Source organism: Pygocentrus nattereri, chromosome 7 (assembly GCF_015220715.1).
Source record: "Pygocentrus nattereri isolate fPygNat1 chromosome 7, fPygNat1.pri, whole genome shotgun sequence".
Lineage (NCBI taxonomy): Eukaryota > Metazoa > Chordata > Actinopteri > Characiformes > Serrasalmidae > Pygocentrus > Pygocentrus nattereri.
The window spans coordinates 35,537,359-35,556,713 of record NC_051217.1 but is presented as its reverse complement, the minus strand read 5'-3'; the positions used below and the strand labels follow the sequence as shown (position 1 = coordinate 35,556,713).

General features: G+C 38.4%; 1 protein-coding gene across 3 annotated transcripts in view; it reads left to right on the top strand.

Annotated features, from left to right (window-relative positions):
- The window catches only part of LOC108429874 (protein jagged-1b), a 102,358-nt gene extending 95,133 nt beyond the window's left edge, over window positions 1-7,225 (top strand). For all 3 annotated transcript variants that reach the window (XM_037539786.1, XM_037539787.1, XM_037539785.1), the window contains 4 exons: window positions 1,055-1,101; window positions 1,267-1,434; window positions 3,732-3,882; window positions 5,657-7,225. In XM_037539786.1, coding sequence (XP_037395683.1) covers window positions 1,055-1,101; window positions 1,267-1,434; window positions 3,732-3,882; window positions 5,657-6,069 — 779 coding nt within the window. In that variant the 3' untranslated portion in view covers window positions 6,070-7,225. The remainder of the gene's footprint in view (window positions 1-1,054; window positions 1,102-1,266; window positions 1,435-3,731; window positions 3,883-5,656) is intronic.
- Window positions 7,226-19,355: the final 12,130 nt, after the last annotated feature.

Sequence of the window (19,355 nt, the reverse complement as noted above, 5' to 3'; positions counted from 1 at the left end):
GTTTTAGGCATCTAAGCAAATTTTTAAACAATTTACTTCAGCAGTGAGTTTATCACAATATACATTAGAATAAAGTCACATTCACAATTCAAATAAACAGAAAAACAATAAAAAGTAACAAGAATTTCTTGGTATATATGTTTCCTTGACCCCTCACAGCCGCCGCAGAGACTTGTTAATATCATCAATGAGCTCAATTTACTGAAGCACTGATTGGTCAAACCAGGAGTTGCTTTTTCACAACATATAATACCGGGCTCGAGGAGAGCTTTGAAAATGGTTAATCACTATTTATTATATATATATATATATATAATCATTATTTGTGTAGTATGTGTTTATTTCCTAGAAAAGTGTTAATATTTGAATAAACAAAATTTATAGAATATTAATTAATAAATAGAATTTGAAAATGTGTCTTGGGTGCCTAAGACTTCCGCACAGTACTATATATATATATATATATATGCACAAAATGTACACCAGAGACCAGTTTTTTACCTTTTCATTCAGAGGACATAACCAAACTGTCAGATAGCCGCCTGGCTAACTTTGGCGTTTAGCTTCTTAACCTCCTCACCTCTACAGTCCTCAGTCTGTATATGGGAGTGTATTTGGCATACTAGCCGTAACTTACCTCCCTTCCTTCTGTGTGTAAAATAAAAATGATAACTTCAAAACAGCCCAACCCCCCCAGAAATCGACCTCTAAATTGGTGTCATTTCTCAAAAGTTCCTGCCGTCATCAATATATCAATAAATCGACACTACCGCAGGATCTGAGTGATAATGTTTACAACAGAAGTAGCGATGATTTCATTTTTCATTTTAGCCGCTGTGTCTCTTGCTGGTTATCCCTGACTGAGAGTGATCACCTGTGCCTGCTTAGACAATCCTGTGTTATTTAAAAATGCCAGCTGCACATCTTTGTAATGAAGACATTTGTTAGCTAGCCCCTTTGTATCATTTGTAATCCACTGTGCAGCTGTAGCCCTTTGCTGTGCTGGACAAGCAGTCCTGGCTATTGATTGTGTTAAATATCACCAACTCAACAGGGAACAGTAGCTGCCAGGGTTCGTGTCTCAACGGAGGACGCTGCGAGGTATGACATTCACTTTTCACTATTTAAAATGATCATAAATCGCTTGAGCAATGCTGAATGCTGAGCACTGCTAACATCTGGCAGAACTGTCTTTGAAGTACACATGAAGTTGCCTTGAGCTCTTTCTTTCTGTGTATCTCATGAGGTGTAATCTGTGAATTGCAGGACTCAAAGTGTGTGTGCTTGTCGGGTTTTACTGGTGAACACTGCCAGACAGTGGTGGGACCCTGTGACAGTGCCCCCTGTCTGAATGGAGGAGAGTGTGTGGAGCAGAAGGATGGCAAGGGCCTACTCTGTAACTGTCCAACAGGGTACACTGGAACTTACTGTGAGGTAAGGCCTGCTGTACATAGGATACTTCTAACATTTTTATTTAATTATTCCCTCCTCCAGCCAGTGGTGAGCAGTAAAGAAGCAAGTGTAATTCACTTAGTAGTTTTTTTTGTGTATCTTTATTGAAGTTTTTCCACTTTGGTTGAGTTTTTACTTTCACTCCAATACATTCAGATATACAGTCAGATATCTTACTTTTTACTCCACTACATTATCTACTATATATTTGCTATATATTTATCTACTACATTACTTTTGGTTTATGTGTGTGTAAAAACGTAACATGTCAGAACAAAAGAAGCGTGAAGAAAGAGCACCAATCAGGGCACAGCGGTCACTTTGTTTTTAGCTGGTTTTGACCTGTTGGTCATATCGACCCAGTGCAGCACACGGTTCAACATCAGTGCAGCAGCATAAAATTTTGGGAGTGTCTGTTCAACATAAATGATGAACTAACCTAACTTTGTGTAAATAGACCACAATACAGAAATATGTACACATATGCAGTCGTGACTGACGCGTCTTTTTTCTGAATTTATACAAACACTTTCATTTTATAGTAAATTAGTTTTTGCTAGTTTATGTTTATGAACAGAGGCCTACAGATCAACACAGTAAAGGAAACTCATTTGGGATCCTGAGTTTAAAGTTTTTATTAAACTTAAAATTAAACTTGTAATAAAGTTTCAAATAAAACTGAAACTTTACTTGTTTGTAAAAAGTGATTTCAGAGCCACTCGGTTCTCCCTGATGGAAACTGTTTGCCTTCAGTGTTTTGTGCTTATGATCATTTTAATAGACGTCAGCGTCACTAATTAATGACGTTCTATTAAAAGACTGGTTTACCAAGAGAGACACTGGAGTATTTTCACCTAAAATTACTGATGTTACTGATGCAAGAGTCTTGTTACAAAAATGATAACAGGACATTAGAGCCATAATTAATCTTTTAGTACTTTTACTTTTGATACTTAAGTCCATTTAAAGGTAAAGTGGAGGTTTTTACTGGAGTAATATTTTACCTTGGGTATCTCTACTTAAACTCAAGTACTTCATCCACCACTGCCTCCAGCACTCCTAATCCAGCTCATCAAGTGATTACTGAGCCTTGTTGATGTAGTGCAAACTTAAGTTACAGAAAAATTTGGGGCAGTATGTGAAATGCTAATAAAAACAGAAACAAAAGTTCTTTCAGAAAAGTGAGTAGTACATTCTGATTAACCTGCGTTAAATGAATACAATACAAAATAGTCTGTTGGCGAATGAAGGCACCAACTGATTACTGATGACTACTTTTGGAAGTGGTATTTTTTGCCATCCTTCTGTTATACAGGTCTTCAGCTGTGCAATCGTATGGAGCATTCTTTTTCATATTTTGCCCATCATAATGCACCAGACACCCCCCGCGCATTGCAGCCATGCTGTTGTTACACTTTGCTGTTGTTGGAAAAAAAACATGTATCTCCATTTTTGACATTTTTTTAGTTTTCGACATAATTTGAAAATGGAAATGACCCAAAATTACTTGGAAAAAATTCTGGTTCCATTGATTTACATTAAAAGTAAAGTAGTTTTTTTTCCTTCTCCTTTAAAGTTACCATTTTGGAGGTACAAGGTTTTCTTCCAACAACAGCGATTTGTAGAAAGCTTTTTGGTGTTGTTGTCTAGATGCTGTATGTGTTGCTCCAGTATATGTAAATATATCTATATGATCAACACTGGATTTTTAACTTTATACTGGTAACAATGGATGGTCTTTTTCAGCCTTGGCCCAGAGAACACCATATCCATTATTTTTCATAAATGATCTAAATGGTTGACGCATCAGACCCCAGTATACGTTTCCATCTCAGATGAGCTTGGGTTCCATACCATAATTTAAAAATCCTTATCACATATGAGAATGTGTGCATGAGCAAATATTAAAAGATGCAGATCACCTTCTCATTTATTTCACTTCCAGGCAGCATGGTCATTAAATAGCAGTTATCCATTTTTCTGCATCAGAAAAAAGGCAGAAAATAAATATTTAACAGAAAATTACAAAGAAATTACTGTCCACTTTTTTGGAGACTTGCTTTCAGTTTTTCAAAGAAATCTGCAGGGATATATATTTATAGGTTTGAAGGAAAGAGTGGACAAATTAAATGTGTCTCATATTTTGATTAAAAATGAAGTAAGCAAAGGGGTGGTCTTTGACTTTTGCTCAGTACTGTATGTATAATTATTACAGACTGACATTGTACCACAATAACTCAGGATGGTGCCGACTGATATGTTCTCCTGTTCTTCCACAGGTGGTGGTAGATATGTGTAATCCCAACCCCTGCCAGAAGGGGGTGCCGTGTCAGAGAACAGAAGGTGGCTACATGTGTGCCTGCCCTGATGGTTATTTTGGAAAAGAGTGCATGAGCCTGAAGGACTTGTGCCATGGGCCGCATTGCCAAGGTAAGAGTCTAACACTGGGATGAGGTGGTGATTTTAAAAGGTTAACAAGAATACACTGATCTAACAATAAAAGCCTCCATAGTCCATACAGTCCATGAAAACTGCAGAAACAGCCTGTTTTGAAATCATTACAGCTGTAATTTTACATCAACATACTGTATGTCTGTTCACTCTGCCTACAGCAATTTAGCTTGCCACTTGCTAAATTGATGCTATTATAGCAGACAGTTTCTAACAGATTTAATGGAGTGGAAGACATGAGGAAATTAATTAAACAGTTTTATTTAATAAACAAATTGCAAACAGTGTTGACTGAAGGAGGTCGCTGAAGTACTCTGAACTCAATGACATGATCATGGAACCAGTTGGAGGTAATTTGTTTTTTGTGACAAGGCACATTATCTTGCTGGAAGTGGCTATTAGATGATTCAATTAAGAAAAGTCAGTTGTGTGCATAAAAGGATGCTTAACAACAATCTGGCCACCACAAATTGACCACCACCAACCTAAGACAGGTTGGGTGCATTCAAGCTATTTATGCCAATTTCTGACTCGACTACCTGCATGTCTAGTTTCACTAGAGAGATTGTGGCCGCTGTAGCCTCAGATTTCTAGTCTTTGTTGTCTGGAGTGGAACTTGATGTGGGCTCTGCTGTTGTAGCCCATCCACCTCAAAATTCTGCCTATTCAGAGATGCTTTTCTGAGCACCACTGTCGTAAAGAGTGGTTATTGGAGTTACTATAACCTTTCTGTCTGCTTAAAACTGACCATTTTCCTCTGATCAATTTCTTTAATAAAGCATTTCCGGCCATAGAACAACTCCTCAATGAATGTTTTTGGTTTTTCACACCATACACTGTACCACACATGATTGGCTGATATAGGACTGAGAAGGTGTACAGGTGTTCATAATAAAATAGAAGTAGAGATAATAGAAAAAAATAGAACATTAGCTTGTTTAAACGTTTGGACACCTTTCCAGTAGTAAAGTCTCAGAACTTGGTTAGGCAGATCAAGAATCACAAGAAAGGCAAAGCAAAACCGCCATATGACAGCAATGGGGCTTGGCTGACACAGGAGTAATGGTGTTACTTGCACAAATGTGATCTGCAAAGAATAGTCATCAGAGGGAAAACCTACCTGCAATCTGATCCCAAAGGTCAACATCTAGACAACAACTAGATTAGCCAGATGAAGATTTGGAAAAGTGCTGTGCACTGGGGTAAAAAGGGAACTCTTTGGCTACAGCAACCAAAGGTGTGTCTGAAGGGAAAAAAAGGAGCAACAACTGATGAAAAAAACACCTTGCCAACTGTTGAGTATGGGGTGGATCTATTATCCTTTGGGGTTGTGTGGGGACCAGTGGCACAGGAATATAGCATGGGTTGACAGAAGACTGGGTTGCACTAAATATTAAACTAAAAGCATTCTGGAGTGACTGACAGTTCCCAGACCAAACACAGAAAGACTCCTAGCTGGCTATTAGGAAGTGTTTCCCCAGCTGTGATAACTGTCAAAGTACTGACTTAGTAGGCTGTCCAGTCTTTTTTGCATGTCACAGTTACTATTTTAGTTGATCAAATGTAAATCAACCAGGCATTAGCATTTGCAGCAAATATTATTCCTTTACTTTTTCCTTCTAAAATAAAATCTAATCTGTAATCTGCATACTATAAACTATACACCCACGCAAACATTACAGGTGGACATTTATTTCTTCTGTATATTTACAGTTCTGTTCTGCATCTCTTTCTCCATGTCCCCCTCTCTCAGTTTCAAACCCAAGCAGTGGAGAGTTCAGCCTGTACATGGTTCTGCTCGGGGTGCTGGCCGTGCTAGTGGCCGGCGGCTGCTCGATCTGCGCTCTCCTCCTGTCCCGCCTGCACCGGCGCCGCAGCACCAAGCAGCCGACCACAGACACAGCCATCAACAACCAGCGCCACTTCTGCACCCTCATTCGCAACCTGGACCACAGTGAGGTGCTGCTGGCCCCTGGCTGCCATGGCCAGGCTCAGGCCGTCCCATCTGTGCTCCACCCGGAGGAGATCGAACTGACCATGCCACCCTCTCCGGCGCCATCCCCTGCCTTCAAACCAGTCCAAGGGCCCAAACTGGACATCTGCAACCGTGAGCGGGAGAAGCTGAACCGCTTCCATTATGCAGACAGCCAAGAGCTGGAGGCATGACCTTGCACTGACCTTTAGGAAGGACTGCGATGCCCTAAGAAAAGAACGGCTCACCTTGACTGACCCTTTCTCGAGCAGCCTCCTGCCAGGAAGGTCAGAGCTGGATCTTTGCGAGGGCACCAGAAGAGACAGCACTCCAGGCGTGAGCTGTGGACCTCAGGCCAAGTTAATGTGTTTAAAGCGATAGTTTGGCTAAAAATCAGATTGAAACAGTTTTCTCCTTCGCCCAAATATTGTCCTTCTCACAGTACAATAGCATACTGTTATTTATTAATATTACATAAATACACTCACACTGAAGTTTCAAAGAGTGGTTCCACATAAGCAAATCTGCTTGAGATTACAGAACAATTGGACATGATTTGATACAAGTATGTGATGATTTACACCGATCAGGCATAACATTATGACCACCTTTCTGCGCTCATTGTCCATTTTATCAGCTCCACTTACTATACAGATGCACTCTGCAGTTCTACAGTTACAGATTATAGAAAAGTTATGCCTGATTGGTGTATGCTTCCAGTTTGCACATTGCTGACCATCTCTTTGCTGACCGACTACATTCAGGGTGAGGAAAATTGTGGAAATGAAATTATCTTTTACCAAACTGTTGCTTTAAAAGTCAAAGAATCGTCAAAAGGGACCGAACATTTTTTTAGGCCTGACATCCTTTATTTAAGTGTATATGGTGTGTGTTTACACATGTGCCCTCTGTTTGTGTGAGTTTGTGTGTGTTTGTGCACATGCATGGATGTGTATGTAGAGTTTTAAACTCTAAATCTCCTTTGGAACGACTTCACGTTGCCTTCATCTGAAGAATGCTAGGCAGGAACTACACACAACACTAAACGAGCAAAAAGCGAAGGAGCGCAGCTGAAAAAGCGCCACGAGTTCTCAAGAGCTGATATTTGTTGTATTTCACGTTGCCTGTGTCATGTTGCAGCTGTAAGAGATGTATGATTTTTTGTTTTTATACTCGGATGTAAATAGCACCCGTGTAAATACGCTGTATATATTGATTTGGATCTTTCTTTTGTACGGTGGTTTTCGTTCAGAACGTCACCCTGTTAACACTCGTCATCTTTGCGTCGCCTCTCCTTCCTCTCTGCTGGTATTTGGAGGCAGGGATTGTAATTAAAGGTGCATTTACCAACCAAATGTTACAGCCTGATCTGTGTGTGTGTGTGTGTGTGTGTGTGTGTGTTTTCATACATTGTATGATATTCAGAAGTCTCCTGTCTTTGCTGCTTACAGAGATGTAACACGTCTGTCATACTATTGCATACAAGTACTTATATATATATATATATATATATATATATATATATATATATATATATATATATGCAAGTACTATATATGCAATAGTGTATATATTATTATATAGTATATATATATATATATATATATATATATATATGAAATAATAATGTGGCCTATATGTATTATATATATATATATATATATATATATATATATATGAAATAATAATGTGGCCTATATGTATTATATATATATATATATATATATATATATATATATATGAAATAATAATGTGGCCTATATGTATTATATATATATATATATATATATATAGGCCACATTATTATTTCATAAAGATATTTACATGTCATGGCTTTGGGAACAAAATCTTGTATCGTTTTTCAGTTTTTAACATAATTTGAAAATGCCTGTTGCTCTTTACATTGTGTGTAAATTTCATGATGAATGAACTAAAAGAAACAACCCAAAATGACTTGGAAAAAATTCTGGTTCCATTCCGTAAAGTTACCATTTTGGAGATACAAGGTTTTATTCCGACAACAGCGTGATACATAAGGAAAGGATTACACATAGACACTTAAATGTGGAAAACAGTATTATATTCAGGTACTTACCTTACACTTTATCATTACATATGGATACTTGCATATATTGTGGTAGATGTGGGACACAAAACATTATTGTTGTTGTTATTGTGCATGGGTAGCGCCGCAGACCATCACCCATAACAGCAACGGTTCGAACCTCGGTCCGGGCGCTTCTTTAGTGAAGCTGTGTTTGGGCAGTCATGGGCTGGAGGTTAGGGAACCAACCTCGTGACCGGAAGGTTGCCGGTTCGATCCCCAGAACCGAGAGCACATGACTGAGGTGTCCTTGAGCAAGACACCTAACCCCCAACCGCTCCCCGGGAGCTGCGGATTGGGCTGCCCACTGCTCCGGGCAAGTGTGCTCACTGCCCCCTAGTGTGTGTGTGCTCAGTTCATGGAGGGTGTTAAATGCAGAGGTGGAATTTCTCCATTGTGGGACTAATAAGGGTCACATAATCTTAATAATAATATTGTGACAGAGAGTAAGACACAGGAGTGGCCACAACTTTGTTACATTGCAGTCACATGAAAGTTAACTTGTTATCGCAAGATAACAATCTAGAAAATGACAACTACCTCATGGGCTCTCTGGACTTCCATAGAAAAGCCAAATACAGAACACCAACTCAGGAGCTCACTTCCTGAGCTTGTTAGGACCAACGCCAGCCAGTAGTGAGCTGCTCCAATATATAGCCATTTACCTACAGACACATAATTATTACATGTAGACACTGACATATAATAAATATGGAACATTTTTACATATTTATGTCCCATGTGCTAAATATAATAACATATAGGACACCCACAAATAAGACAGACTTTCCTTTGATTGACAGCCACCAAAATGCATGTACTCACTCAATGTAGGTCCTCAAGCTCTAAGCTGGGATAGGCTCCAGCTCCCCCTGTGACCCAGAAGGATAAGCGGCTTAGAAGATGTATGTGTGTGAGTGTGTGTGTGTAGCTACCATTTACAAACAACTAAACACACCATACACCACAGCACCTGCCTAGCAGCAGTTTAGCAGCCACATGGGATACCATAGCAACCTCCTAGCAACACCATAGCAACCACCTTGGATACCATGGCAACCACCTTGCAACACATCAGCAACTACCTGGGGCACCTTAGCAACCATCTGGGATGCAACATCAATCCCCTAGCAGCACCAGAGCAACCATCTGTGCTATCATAGCAACTGCGTGGCAACATCTTAGCAGCCACGTGGAATACCATGAGAACCACCTAGCAGTCATGTGGTAACCACCTGGAATACCACAGCAACCGCCTAGCAACACTATAGCGATGACCTCGGACACCATAGCAACCACCTAGCAACCAACTGGGATACAATACCAAAGTCTTTGCAACACTATAGCTACCATCTGTGCTACCATAGCAACTGCCTAGCAATATCTTAGCAACCACCTGTGTTACCACATTGGATACCAAAGCAACCACCTCCGCAGGAAATGAGAACCATTAAAGCTGCACAACCATTCTGCGTTTCCTACAGGAAATCCATGTCACATAAATTACTTATAGGTAACAGATGCATATATAGGGTAAAATATTATGACATATTGGCATTTACATATGGAACACATTGTTATTACACATAGATAGTTGCATGTATATCATACATATGATCTCACATCCTGAGTTATAAAAAATTGTGTTTTTTTGGGGGGGGGTAACTGGAACAGTCTGAATGACATATTTGGGTTTTCAGTTTTGTGTCACTAATAATTGCAGGCCTATATTTGGAACAGTTTTCCACAAAGCATTTCCAATTGCACAGATCCCAGTGAGTTAAAAAAAATAGCTGCAGGATTGTCTCCAGTCTTGGGTTAGTGGGTCATGGTCACTCACACGGTCACCGCTCTGAAGGTTCATATATGTGATGACTATCTGATCTGAACTGCATTCACTATTCGACTGACTCAGCATGAAGATATACATTCAGTTACATTAGGTACATTAGTAAGTGGGTCTGTTTTGTGTACCACTGTGTCTGTCTACCCAAACGTGTCTGAGGGCCGGAGAACGTGAGTCCGAGGACAGTTGAGAGTGAGAGTGCTCAGACTCGTGTGTATGGCAGACGTGACCTTTGATCCTTTACAGGCCGGAAATGGGCGGAAATGACTGTTACCTTCCCGTTACCACCCGTCCGTGAGGAAACGTGGGAAGTTCTCCTAAAAGGCACACTCACACATATGTACAGACACAGAAGATTGTGGCTGGACCCCCTCCCTGCGCACCTGCTGCGGCTCTCAGGATGTCTGCCCCTCCCCTCATTAAGTGCATTGTGCTCTCGGGCAAAAACGGGTGACCATCTGAACCGGCCTTTTCCTGGACACGGGACCGATGCTCTCCACTTCCAGGAGCCAGGTCCACTGTCTTATCTGACCTGGACAGATCAGTCATTTGCATGTGATTTTGCTCTACGAGTCCAACTTTTTTCTTTCTTTCTTTTTTTTTTTAATCAAACATTACGTAAGATAAAGAGTAGAACTGAGTCCTGGGCTTGTAGTTGAATGATGGACTTAAACTGACTGGACAAAACTTGAGTTTGAGTGTCATTCAGTCATCTGAAATGTTTGTTAATTTAACACATCCTCACACACTAACACACTTAAATATGACATTTTTGCCTGTTTTATTTTATTCATCAATCTTAGAGGTTTAACATACTGTAAAAAATAAAACAAAATACCGAATGTGCCTTAAATTTTGCACAGGCCATATTTTGAGTGTTTTTTTTCTTCAATATGTTTCAATATTTGTCATATTCAGCAAATAAGCAGTTATTATGCAGTGAAATGTGCAGAAGTGTGTTCTCTGTGGAGGAAGTGTCACTTATTTCCTCTTAGAAAATAAAATGTCATTCGGAACTTCTGCACATAAATATTGGCAGAATAAGGGACTTTTCAAATGCCTTAAAAATATTCATTCAACTGCATTTGTACAAGGCTCAGACACTGGTAACTACTTTTGAGTACACCAACATCATCATTGCACTAAGGTTACAGGCTTATCTTTCTGCACCACCACCACATCAGCGTCACTGCAGTGCTGAGAATGACCCACCACCCAAAGAACGTGTGCTCTGTGAGGCTCCATGGGGGTCCTGAACACTGAAGAACAGGGTAAAGGGGGCTAACAAAGTATCAGAGAAACAGATGGACTACAGTCTGTAACTGTAGAACTACAAAGCGCACCTATATACAACCCCAATTCCAATGAAGTTGGGACGTTGTGTAAAACATAAATAAAAACAGAATACAAGGATTTGCAAATCATCGTTTCTGTTTTTATTTATGTTTTACACAACATCCCAACTTCATTGGAATTGGGGTTGTAGTAAGTGGACCTAATAACATGGACAGTGTTCTGTGAGTTGTATACAAAAGTTTAAATACATCAAGACCATGACGTTTTGTTGATTTTCTAAATGAAAACATGTCAACACATCCTCTACAGATGAACTTAAATGTGGCATTTTTCTGCCATTTGTACTGCACAATATGATTGTATTTATTTATTTATTTCAATTGCATGAATTATTTAAAATACATAACATTAAAAATACAGTTTAAAACTTACATTACATTAATTCAGCCAACACACAATAACAATAATAGTGTATTAAGATGTGCAGAAGCGTGTTCTCAGTATAGGGTGTGTTAACTTATTACCGTTTAAAAAAAATTAGTAAATAAAATAAATAAATAAATAAATAGACCAGGGGTGCCCAAACATTGCATTATAGAATCATATATATATTTCATTAGATATTTACTTGTGTATGTATGCATGAGACTGGCAGAGATACAACTGCTTTGACAGACTCTATCAGAATCATAACTGCGCTCTCAGTTTGGCTTGAGGAATTATTTGTGGCACTGCCTGGTCAAGAAGGTTTTTAAAGGGTTTCTGTGCGGCATGTAAACAGTAGGTACTGGGTTGTGCTATGATAAATATTATTTTGTATTGTATGAGACCATATGCTCAAACCCAGGCTCTATTAAAACATGCACTGGTATATACTGACATCTTGTGGTTAATAGTGGTATGGCTACAACATGGAACGTAGAAAATTGGCCTTCAAGTGCTTAAACCAGTGGTCGCCAACTTTAGTCCAGTTGAGCTACCTTCCTGCAGAGCCTGGTTCCAACCACAGTTTGTCACACCTGCTCCAGGTAATCAACCTTTTCTCAAGCCCCTGACTGTAGTTAACCTGTACTGAGGGTTTCCTGCTCTAATACCCCTGATTAAGCTTGAAAAAGACTCGACAAAGAGCTAATAATGTGAAACAGCTAGTAAAGGTGCTGGGAAAACACTGTAAAACATTGAAAAACTATTCTATGAACCATTTTATATTTTAGAACCACACAGTTACTAGTAATGAATAAATAAAAACAAACCAAATAAAATTAAAGAACAGATGTTTATTTTCATTCATCTATTTATCATTTTCCATTTCTACATAAATGTGGCCTAAAATGTGATCAAATCATCAATCTTCAAATCATAACAAGAAAAGAAATGAACAGACAGTACATTAGGCAAACAAATAAAGTGAGACAAAAAGAGAAAATTATTAATAATTATAATAATGACAGACAGGCAGTATGCTAAGTAAATACTTAGCGATATAAGTAAGATATATGTATACACATATACATACACAATGTAATGTGTTTCCTATGAATACTTTTATATAGAATTAATAGGATGTTTGTGTTTTTACTCATAATGAAGACATTTTTACAGATTTGTGTCCAGAATTGTGTATCAGTGCTAATATCTAAATCCTTTTCCCATTGATTAGTTGGCATTGATATGGTTAAATTTAAAGTACCTATGAGTATACTTTTTGATTGATAGCATTTTAGATATTGATTTTCCTCTAAGTCAAATGTTTCAGTTAGTTCTTGGAAGCTTTTAACTGTGTTATTCGTAAAGAGATGTAAATGTGTTACGCCTTTTTCTTTCCACTTCTTGTATATAAGAGGTCATTTGTTCATTATAAAGTCTGGATTGTGCCATATGGGTGTGTATATGTTAGGTGTCATTTCAAAATTTGTTAATTTATTCATTTTTAATGTTGTTGAGGTTGTTATGCTTTTAAAACATTCATATTTTATGGATTTGCTAAGAAAAGATCAATTTCGTTGCAGTATGACTGCTCTAGATCAAGCCAGGGGTTACAGTCATCATCTGGTTGTCTCCATTTTACTAAATAGTGAAGGTGATTTGCTAAGTAATAAAACTGGAAACTTATTTTTGTCTTTTTGTAAAGTTGTGAGTTTTATCGTAGGTTTCTCATTTCTCCAATATAATTTTGATGTTAATACATCTAAACTGTGGAACCATTTTTCTGTTGGTTCTATTGGCAACATTGCAAATAGATAATTGACTTTTGGCAAAACTGTCATTTTTATTGTTGCAATACGGCCTATAAGAGAAATTGGTAAATTCATCCAGCAATCTTCTATTGTTTTTAATAGTGGTTTAATAATGGGATAACTCTGAAAGCTTTGTGGTTACTTTTATACCTAGATATGTAATACTTCCTGTGGTAATTTGTAAAGGGTAATTTTGAAGAGCAGCATTCCAGTCCAGTCACCTATTGGTATCACTTTTGATTTGTTCCAATTAGCAGAGTAATCTGATACAACCCCAATTCCAATGAAGTTGTGACGTTGTGTAAAACATAAAAACAGAATATGATGATTTGCAAATCCTTTTGAACCTATATTCAATTGAATACACTACAAAGACAAGATATTTAATGTTCAAACAGATAAACTTTATTGTTTTTTATAAATATTCACTCATTTTGAATTTGATGCTTGCAACACGTTCCAAAGAAGTTGGGACAGGGGCAAGAAAAGACTGGGAAAGTTGAGGAATGCTCAAAAAACACCTGTTTGGAACATTCCACAGGTGAACTGGAAACAGGTGAGTGTCATGATTGGGTATAAAGGGAGCATCCCTGAAAGGCTCAGTCGTTCACAAGCAAGGATGCGGCGAGGTTCACCACTTTGTGAACAACTGCGTGAGCAAATAGTCCAACAGTTTAAGAACAATGTTTCTCAACGTGCAATTGCAAGGAATTTAGGGATTTCATCATCTACAGTCCATAATATCATCAAAAGATTCAGAGAATCTGGAGAAATCTCTGTAAGTAAGCAGCAAGGCAGAAAACCAACATTGAATGCCTGTGACCTTTGATCCCTCAGGCAGCACTGCATTACAAACCCACATCATTCTGTAATGGATATTACCACATGGGCTCAGGAACACTTCAGAAAACCACTGTCAGTGAACACAGTTCGTCGCTCCATCTACAAGTGCAAGTTAAAACTCTGCCATGCAAAGCGAAAGCCATAGATCAACAACACCCAGAAACACTGCCGGCTTCTCTGGGACCGAGCTCATCTAAGTGTCCTGTGGTCTGACGAGTCCACATTTCAAATTGTTTTTGGAAATCATGGACGTCGTGTCCTCTGGGCCAAAGAGGAAAAGGTCTGTCTGGATTGTTATCAGCACAAAGTTCAAAAGCCAGCATCTCTGATATTGTGGGGGTGTGTTAGTGCCCATGGCATGGGTAACTTGCACATTTGTGAAGGCACCATTAATGCTGAAAGGTACATACAGGTTCTGGAACAACATATGCTGCCATCCAAGCAACGTCTTTTTCAAGGATGTCCCTGCTTATTTCAGCAAGACAATGCCAAGCCACATTCTGCACGTTACAACAGCGTGGCTTCATAGTAAAAGAGTGCGGGTACTAGACTGGCCTGCCTGCAGTCCAGACCTGTCTCCCATTGAAAATGTGTGGTGCATAATGAAGCGCAAAATATGACTGGGGAGACCCCCGGACTGTTGAGCAACTGAAGTTGTACATCAAGCAAGAATGGGAAAGTCCTCAGTTCCCAAACGCTTACTGAGTGTTGTTAAAAGGAAAGGTGATGTAACACAGTGGTAAACATGCCCCTGTCCCAACTTCTTTGGAATGTGTTGCAGGGGAATGTGTTGGGGTTGTATATGTGAGAAACTATTAATCAGTTTAATGGTCTCCTTTATTGATGAAGTGGGATCTTGGAGAAATAATAGCACATCATCTGCATAGAGGCTTATTTTATGAGCAATACTGTGGGTTGGAATGCCTGTTATTTTATCATTCTGACGTATTTTCTGCGGCCAGCGGTTCTATGAAGATCATGAATAACAGTGGCGAGAGCGGGTCCTTGTCGGGTACCACAAGAAAGTGTAAAACTTGGTGAGATGATGTCATTCGTTATAACGGAAGCCATGGGTGATGAATACAGTATTTGGATCCAGACTATAAATGATGTACCAAAGCCAAATTTATGTAATGTACCAAAGAGAAAATCCCAGTTTACTTCATCAAAGGCTTTTTCAGCATCTAAAGATAAGATATTTGTTTTCCTATTAATTTTCTGTGTAAAGTCAATAAGGTTGACAAGGCATTGTGTGTTATGTGGTAACTGCCTTCATTTTATAAAGCCTGTTTGATCTGGGTGGATAAGATTAGATATACCTTTTTCCAGTCCTGTTGAGAGTGCTTTACTTATAATTTTTAAGTCTGTCTCTTTTAATACTTATAATTTTATAAGTGATATTGGACGGTAACTTGAGCATAGTGTTGGATCTTTATTTGGTTTGAGTAATACTGAAATTAGTGCCGTATTCATTTGGGATGGAACAGACGAGGTTCTTTTTATTTCATTTACCATCTTTACAAACAGGGGGGAGATGGTTGTCCAGGAATGTTTATAGAACTCAGCAGGAAATCCATCCATACCTGGAGATTTATTGTTTGGCATTAGTTGAACTGCTTTCTTGAATTCTTCTTCGGTCAGTGGTGCTTCTAAGGAGTGTCTTTGGTCATTATTCAACCTGGGAAGAGTGATATCATCTAGAAAGGCATCAATATCAGATTGTTTTGTATTTCTTGAGTATAAGATCTTGTAGTAATTTTTTAAAGTTTTGTTTATTACTTTTGGGTTTTGAGTATTGTTCCCTAGTGAGTCTTCTATCGTGGTTATTGTGTTTATCTTTGTTTTGCTTTAGTTGGTTTGCTAAGAATTTTCCTGATTTGTTGTTATGTTCAAAGTGGTTTTGTCGGAGTTGTCAGAGTAAAAATTGTGTTTTTTGATTTATAAGAGTATCTAGCAGTTAATATTTGTTAATATTTTTAAGAACATTTTCTGCTGGATGTTCTGAACATTTAAATGTCGTTCTAGGCTGCTTAGCTTTTCCTGATTCTTCTTTTTATGTACTGAATATGATATGATTTTCCCTCTCATCACTGCTTTTGATGTTTCCCATAATAATATGGGAGAGGTTTATTGTAGATCATTAATTTCCATAAAAGATGTCCACTCTCTTTTAAAGTAGGTCTCGAATTCTTTGTCTGTGATGAGGCCTTCTTGGCCTTGTTGTTGTGTTTTCTGTGTCATTAAAACTAAAAGTAATAGGGGCATGGTCAGAGATTACCATCGGGTGGATTGCTGATTGTGATATATGTGGTATGACAGAGTTACGGGCAAGAAAAAAATCAATGCAAGAGAATGAGTGATGAATCTGAGAAAAATAAGTGTATTCTTTAACTGATGGGTGTTGCAGTCTCCAGATGTCTCCTAGTCCAAAGTCCTCCATGTACTGCTGTAGTATTTTAGTAGCATGCCAAATCTTTGCATTGGAGTTTGATCTGTCCTGCTCTAAATTCATCAGTGTGTCAAAGTCGCCTCCTATTACCAAATGTGAATTTGAGAAGTCTGATAATATTGTAAATAAGGGTCCATATATATTTGCAACAGTGATATCCTTGTTATTGCGTCCTTGTGTGTCAGATATATTTTTGTGTACCAAGATAGCTCCTCTTTTTTTGGAATTAAATGAGGATGAATATATATGGTTGAAATATTTCCCTAATTGTTTATTATGTTCAGTTTTTAAAAGATGAGTTTCCCGTAGGAGACAGATGTCTGCTTGCAACTTCTGAAGGTGGTTGATTATATTAGTTCTTTTTATTGGCACACGAATGCCTCTTAAATCCCAGCTCAGAAACAATGTTTGGGATAGACATTGTAGTGAAAGATGGGCAATGCAATCTTTATAATCAATGAGCTTTACCAATATTTTTTTTATAGGTGATTAATGATGTGCTGGTGAAAGAGGTGAAACTTAAAGTAAAGCAGCAGCAGGTTCCAAACAGCATTTTATCAGGGCACAGACATAAATCTAAGAGGCCCTCATATATAAAAATGAGTAGCATGTTCATTTCATATATAGCAACTTTGTAAAGGTGAAAGGACAAATAATTACAGGCAAGACAGTTACAAACACACAGAAATAGACAGAAAAGCATAGGAAAGAGAAGAAAACCTTGACCTAAGGCTAAACAGCCAAACATTTCTACTGGATTCAAGTCTGAGCTTTTCCAAAATATAACATTCCTCCTGCTGCCAACCATTGTTTGTAGACTAACTGTTGCTTTTATTATCATTGTCTTTCCACAGAACCCACCTTCTGTTGAATTTACGTTCATGGAGGGATTCCCAAACGTTCTTCTGTAGAATTTTTTTAAACGATCCAGAATTTATAAATATCAAATGACGGCAAGCTGGCCTGGTCCAATAGGAGCAGAACAGTGCAAACCATGATACTAACCGCCACCGTGTTTCACAGGGGTGATAGTGGGAAAAATTCCTGAGCCTGAACTTTTTTTCTCTGCTCGGTAGGTGAGCAGGGTGGGGGTGCTATGTATGCGACACACTTAACACATAACTTGTTGGCCCCTGGGCGCAGATATACGTCTATGTATAACCCTGATCTTCATTACTGTCAAAGAATTTTTGCTTTTGAATTAGTTCCTTCAATGATAGATTGTGTTGAATTTTGTTGAAATACATGAACAACATTCAGACATGAGATAAGCAAACCCAATATAAGCCTATATTTCAGAAGCTTGTGCAGATTACCAGAACTCTTGGGACTAGCAGGCCTGTTCAGGAATCCATACCTGTTTTTAACTAGTCACATACCTTATTGCTTCTATAGCATAGGAGACTACAGATACTACAGCCATACCAAGAACGGTCAGCAGGTGGCAATAACAATACTCCAAAGTAAACTAGGAATTGATTAGTAGCCTAACCATTGACTAAATGACATGAACAAGGACACATTCATTTCTTTTAAAAATATAATAGCAAACTATGCAGCATTTATTTTAAATATTTTGAAACAGTTACAGTGCAACAAACTCATAAATAATACTACAGCCCTAAAATTACTATTCAGTTCCATTTTCCCCTTAATATAGGCTTAATATAGTTGTGTTCCATGAGTTTATACGTTTCGCGTTGACAGTGGAACAAAATTCGCACGTGTATTTCCCGGGATTTCCTACTGAATCTATCAGTTTGTTTGGTCAAAGCAAGTCCCGCCCCGCCCTGTTTCTGACTGGCTTAATGGCTAGTAGGCTAGGCCTTGGTGTTGGTTACAGTGAAACCTGCGCATGTCAGCGCATGTCAGATCAAGAGAAGTGTCAGATCCTATGGTCAGATCACTAGGCCAGGGGTCGGCAACCCGCGGCTCTTTGATCCCTCTGATGCGGCTCAGCTTTTGAAAATAATTAATTTAACGTATATTATTTTTGAGACTTAAAAAAAATGTTTGGGCGGAATATCACAAACGTCCGGTATTTAGTTTTGGTTCGCTTGACTGACATGTCGGCGTCGTCAATCCATACATATTATTCTTGTTAAGTATTTGTTTGACTGTGGACTGACATTGGCCAGTGCAACAGAGGCCTGGAGATCCTTTCATGTCATCCTGGGTTTCTTGGATAACTCCCAGTCTTAGTCTTGGAGTCCGTTGCGTCAGATGACCACTCCTGGGAAGGCTAACAATGGTGCTGGATTTACTTCTTTTTGTACATTGTCAGTTGAAACAGTTCAAGTTATCATACCTCTTCCAGCCTAATGAGCGCTGGCAAACATTTTTCTGAGGCCTTCAGAAATTTGACTGAAATACATGATTACAAATGTGTGTGGTAAAGACCAGACTTTGAGTGTGAAGCCTCATTTTTTTTTCTTTAGACAGTGTAGGATTGGCCTGACTGTCATAGAATTAACTGAACGTCCTGACCCTATTTATCACCTATACCAAAACTGGCAATTCAATTATGGTTGGCAAAACTGAGGCATACACACTTTTGCCAACCAAAATATTTATAATGTTTTGTTCAATAAATGAATGAAAGATTATATGAACTTTTTGAGCTTTTTCTATTGAGGTTTCTTTATCTACTGTCATGACAAATTACATTTTAAATGATAGAACAAAACAAAAAATGACAAAAGCCA